Raw genomic sequence first — 5,183 nt, forward strand, 5'->3', positions numbered from 1 at the left:
CAGATAATTTTTTGTATTTTTAGTAGAGACGGGGTTTCACCATTTTGACCAGGATGGTCTCGATCTCTTGACCTCGTGATCCACCCGCCTCGGCCTCCCAAAGTGCTGGGATTACAGGCGTGAGCCACCGCGCCCGGCCAATGCAAAAGATTTAACAAGACTGTGATCTTACCATAATGTTTTATATTAAATCTAACACATTACATGGTTTCCAAATGCTTTTCTTGCCTAACAAAAATGGGGGTATAACCCCATCACAAGAAAAGACCCATACAATTCTGATGTCCCTATGCTAATTTTATTCATGGAATGCTATCCTTGCCCTAGTTCATTAATTTCCCAAGGAAATTGGCACTCATAACCCACTTTTTATTTTACCAAAACAACAAAGAATTAAAACACATATACACACACACACACACACTCATGTACCTTTATAGTCCTACAAATGTACCTTTAAAATTCTACAATAGGATGGCAAACATCACATTCAAAACATTTTATGAAGGACAAAAAATAGTCTTTTTCAATCAGTATGTTCACATTTTCTGGCCTCTCATTGGGAAGCTGTAAGGTGTCCTTCAATAAGATCCTGGACACGGGACAGAATAATCTCATTAGAGCTGCTGCAATTTTCTGGACCATATGGTGGGTCTATAGTCAGGACCCCAGCCACACAGAGAGTCCTTGGAGAGTCTCCCTGTTCGGTGATGGGGATGTGGTTCTTCTCGAGCCATTTCTTTAGGCTGTTCTTTCTCTCTTCCAGATCCTCCTGGCTGTACGCTTTGCAGTCTCCAGACATAAACAAATGCATCAGCTTCTCCCTCACTCTATGGTCCCCTTCATTCACAGTTTCAACAGTTTGCACAGCATGTCCCATAATTCCGGTCACAGACATGCTGCCATCTTCAAGGAAGTTCACAAGGACGATACTTTGGAGGAAAAGTAAGTTCAGAGGTATCATCAACCCAAGTAGGTCACTAGAATAATAGATGATACTCTCCTGTTTGAAATTAATACTTTCATTTATTCAACAAACATTCATTAAGGATCCTAAACATGTAGACTTTTTACCCAGCTTACAGACAGTCATTGTGGGATACAATTAAAGGATTAAACAAAAGGGTTATGAATGACTTAAATGTGTATTAGAAAAGAAGGCAGGGTACTTAACTTTTAGAGTTACAAAAACAATAACTAGGCCAGACACAGTGGCTCACGCCTGTAATCTCAGCACTTTGGGAGGACAAGGTGGGTGAATCACTTGAGGTCAGGAGTTCGAGAAGAGCCTGGCCAACATGGTGAAACACCATCTCTACTAAAAATACTAAAATTAGCTGGGTGTGGTAGCACATGTCTGTAATCCCAGCTACTCGGGAGGCTGAGGCAGGAGAATCACTTGAACCTGGGAGGCAGAGGTTGCAGTGAGCCAAGATCGAGCCACTGAACTCCAACCTGGGCAACAGAGCAAGGCTCCTCAAAAGAAAAAAAAAAAAGCCAGGTGTCATGGCTCACACCTATAATCCCAACACTTTGGGAGGTCAAGGTGGGTGGATCATGAGGTCAGGAGTTCAAGACCATCCTGGCTAACATGATGAAACTCGTCTCTATTAAAAATATGCATCTGTAGTCCCAGCTACTCAGGAGGCTGAGGCAGGAGAATTGCTTGAACCCGGGAGGTAGAGGTTGCAGTGAGCTGAGATCGTGCCACTGCACTCCAGCCTGGGCAACAGAGTGAGACTCTGTCTCAAAAAGAAAAAAAAAAGTTATTGCAGTTACATTTGTTTAAAAGTCCTTATCTTTTTTTTTCTTTTTAAACCACCGTGTTGGATGACAAAGTCCTTATCTTTTAAAAGGTATATTGAAATATTTATAAATGAAATTATAGGCTGGGGAATGTGGCTCACGTCTATAATCCTAGCACTTTGGGAGGCCAAGGTGGGCAGATCACTTGAGGTCAGGAGTTCAAGACCAGCCTGGTCAATATGGTGAAACTCCATTTCTACTAAAAATACAAAAATTAGGCCAGGTGCTGTGGCTCACACCCGTAATCCTAGCACTTTGGGAGACCGAGGTGGGCAGAACACCTGGGGTCAGGAGTTTGAGACAGCCTGGCCAACATGGCCAAATCCCGTCTCTACTAAAAATACAAAAATTAGCCAGGTGTGGTGGTACTTGCCTATAATCCTCCCAGCTACTCAGGAGGCTAAGGCAGGGGAATTGCTTGAACTCAGGAGGTAGAGACTGTAGTAAGCCAACACTACTCCACTGTACTCTAGCCTGAGTGACAGAGCGAGACTCCACCTCAAAAAAGAAAATTAGCCAGGTGTGGTGGCATAGGCCTGTAGTCACAACTACTCAGGAGCCTGAGGCACCAAATCACTTGACCTGGGAGCAGGAGGTTGCAGTGAGCCCAGATCCTCCCACCACTGCACTCCAGCCTAGGAGACAGAGCTAAACTCCATCTCAAAAAAAAAAACAAAAAAACAAAATTACATGATGTCTAGAATTGTATTTAAAATATTTGGAGGGAGTATAAAGTTAGTGTCTGTTTTACTATTTTCACATTTGTGTATGTTTGAAACTTCCCATTAAAAATATATTAAATTGGCCGAACACAGTGCCTCATACCTATAATCCTAATAATTTGGGAGGCCAAGGCAGGCGGATCACCTGAGGTCAGGAATTCAAGACCAGCCTGGTCAACATGGTGAAACCCCGTCTCTACTAAAAATAGAAAAATTAGCCAAGCATGGTGGTACATGCATGTAATCCCAGCTACTCAGGAGGCTGAGGTACAAGGATCGCTTGAACCTGAGAGGCAGAAGTTGCAGTGAGCTGAGATCACACCACTGCATCACTCCAGTCTAGGCGACACAGCAAGACTTTGTCTCAAAAAAGAAATATGTATAGTAAGAACAATTTCTGTGCCCCATTTCTATAAACTTGTCTGGTCTGATAAGGTAATCTGTAGTTGGAATAGCACTTAGTTCAAAGGCAGTTAAGTTCTTTTTTTTTGAGATGGCGTTTCGCTCTTATTGCCCAGGCTGGAGTGCAATGGTGCAATCTTGGCTTACCACAACCTCCGACTCCCGGGATCAAGCGATTCTCCTGCCTCAGCCTCCCGAGTAGCTGGGATTACAGGATCTCAACACCAGGCCCAGCTAATTTTTGTATTTTTAGTAGAGAAGGAGTTTCACCATGTTGACTAGGATGGTCTCGATCTCTTGACCACGTGATCTGCCTGCCTCAGCTTCCCAAAGTGCTAGGATTACAAGCGTGAGCCACCACGCCCCGCCAGCAGTTAAGTTCTTATATGTAGGCTGGGTACAGTGACTCAGCCTGTAATGCCAGCACTTTGGGAGGCTAATGTGCACAGATCCCTTTGAGCTCAGGAGTGCGAGACCAACCTGGGCAACATGGCAAAACCCCGTCTCTACAAAAAATACAAAAATTAGCCAGGCGTGGGTGGCAAATGCCTGTAGTCCCAGCTACTCTGGAGGCTGAAGCAGGAGAATCACTTGAACCCGCAAGGCGGAGGTTACAGTGAGCTGAGATCGCAGGACTGCACTCTAGCCTGGGTGACAGTGAGACCCTGTCTCAAACAAAAAATTCTTATATGAAAATAATAGCCGGGCGCAGTGGCTCACGCCTGTAATCCTATCACTTGGGAGGCCGAGGTGGGTGGATCACCTGAGGTCGGGAGTTCAAGACCAGCCTGGCCAACATGGTGAAACCCCATCTTAAAAATAAATAAATAAATAAAAGAAAATAATAATTAGCCTTTATCTACTTTCTTAGTTTGACTATAACATACAGGCAGCACAAAAGTATATCAAAGATTTCAGGCAAGTAGGACGCATACTCACTTGGCAGAGACTGGGTCTGTAGTTAAAACCCATCCTTTATACTCATTCTTCTCACTGGCTGTCACTCGAACCTCTTTGTAAATGTAATCTTGCCATTCTAGGGGGCCCTTCTTCATCCATTCACCCATGATTGCCACCTGGCTAGATCTGAAACAACCACCAATGCTGGTTAATGTATGTTCCACTTAAGCAAATGTCTTATCCCTAATCTCCAACCTGCAGTAGAGACAGAGAACATCTGTGATTTGCCTCAAGTTGGTAATCAGCTGCTTAATACAAGTAAATACAGTACAAGGAACTGATAATATAGTTGGGGGAAAGAATACAGGTAAAGACTGCTTGAGAATTTTTGTTTATCAGGAAAAGTAAAATAGTTAATATGTACAGTTCAGCCTGAAGCCGAAGGGGGTCACCGAGGTGCCGCAGGTGCAGTCTGGGGAAATTCATCTGGCCCAGATCTATTCCGGTCCGCAACCACATTCCAAATCGTTTTCACTCTGGCCTGCAGATGATGCTCAAACCCTTCAACTCTTGCTTTTCCCTTCCATCGATGAAAGGAGTTAGCCCCACTCCTCAACTTAAGCACAGAACTCTCCTGATATCCACCCACTCACTCTCTGGCTCTGTGTCTCAGCTGGATCCCGCCACCAAGAGGCACCCGATTTATGACAAATGCCCCTTAAAATTTGTCTGAAGGGTGCACAAACGAGGGGCCAGAGGCTACAGCTCTAGAGCTTAGATTTCTGGTCCTGGAAAGCCACACGATACGTAAGGCTGTACTCAAAACCAAGTGGTACTTAACGTTTAATCCTGAAAAACGAGAAAAATACCGGTTTAAAAACTCCTTGCAACACTGGGTACTCCAGGAACCATGCTGGGAGGAAGGATTGTCCAGCGGAGCCCGCCTGAGACCAGCATGCTTTGCGCCGATCGTCACTTCCTTCCCCCAGAATCCTCTGATTTGTAGTCCTGCTTGGAGGTCTGAGAGCCGCGGGGCTTCGAGAGCAGGGCGGGCAGGGGCTGAGATTCTTCCGTAATAATGATAATAATAACATGTCATCTAGGGCTACACTTCTCCATTACCACAAAGGACATTTAAAATAATCTCTTTTTTAAAGAGGAAAAAGCTCGTGCCAGGTACTCAATGATAGTAGACCTGGAAATGCAGTTTTGCCTTAGAATCAAAGCACATGAGCCCTCTGGGTAAATCCTAAAGTTTTAGAAATGTGAGGAGAGCCGGGCGCGGTGGCTCACGCCTGTAATCCTAGCACTTTGGGAGGCTGAGATGGGTGGATCACCTGAGGTCAGGAGTTC

At 44.7% G+C, this 5,183-nt stretch overlaps 1 protein-coding gene across 3 annotated transcripts; it reads right to left on the reverse strand.

The window, feature by feature from the left end:
* Positions 1 to 163: 163 nt before the first annotated feature.
* On the reverse strand, positions 164 to 4,799 carry GEMIN6 (gem nuclear organelle associated protein 6). 3 transcript variants are annotated; one of them, XM_017515319.2, is made up of 3 exons: positions 4,700 to 4,799; positions 3,870 to 4,016; positions 164 to 932 (listed from the first exon to the last, which is right to left on the reverse strand). In XM_017515319.2, the coding sequence occupies exons 2-3, from the start codon at positions 3,995 to 3,997 to the stop codon at positions 557 to 559; spliced, it is 504 nt and encodes a 167-aa protein (XP_017370808.1). In that variant the 5' UTR covers positions 3,998 to 4,016; positions 4,700 to 4,799; the 3' UTR covers positions 164 to 556. The 3 variants fall into 3 exon arrangements, with proteins under 3 accessions (XP_017370808.1, XP_017370811.1, XP_017370809.1); XM_017515322.2 differs by having other exon boundaries at positions 4,672 to 4,796; XM_017515320.2 differs by lacking the exon at positions 4,700 to 4,799 and adding an exon at positions 4,484 to 4,653.
* Positions 4,800 to 5,183: the final 384 nt, after the last annotated feature.

Source organism: Cebus imitator, unplaced genomic scaffold, assembly GCF_001604975.1.
Source record: "Cebus imitator isolate Cc_AM_T3 unplaced genomic scaffold, Cebus_imitator-1.0 Scaffold547, whole genome shotgun sequence".
Classification (NCBI taxonomy): domain Eukaryota; kingdom Metazoa; phylum Chordata; class Mammalia; order Primates; family Cebidae; genus Cebus; species Cebus imitator.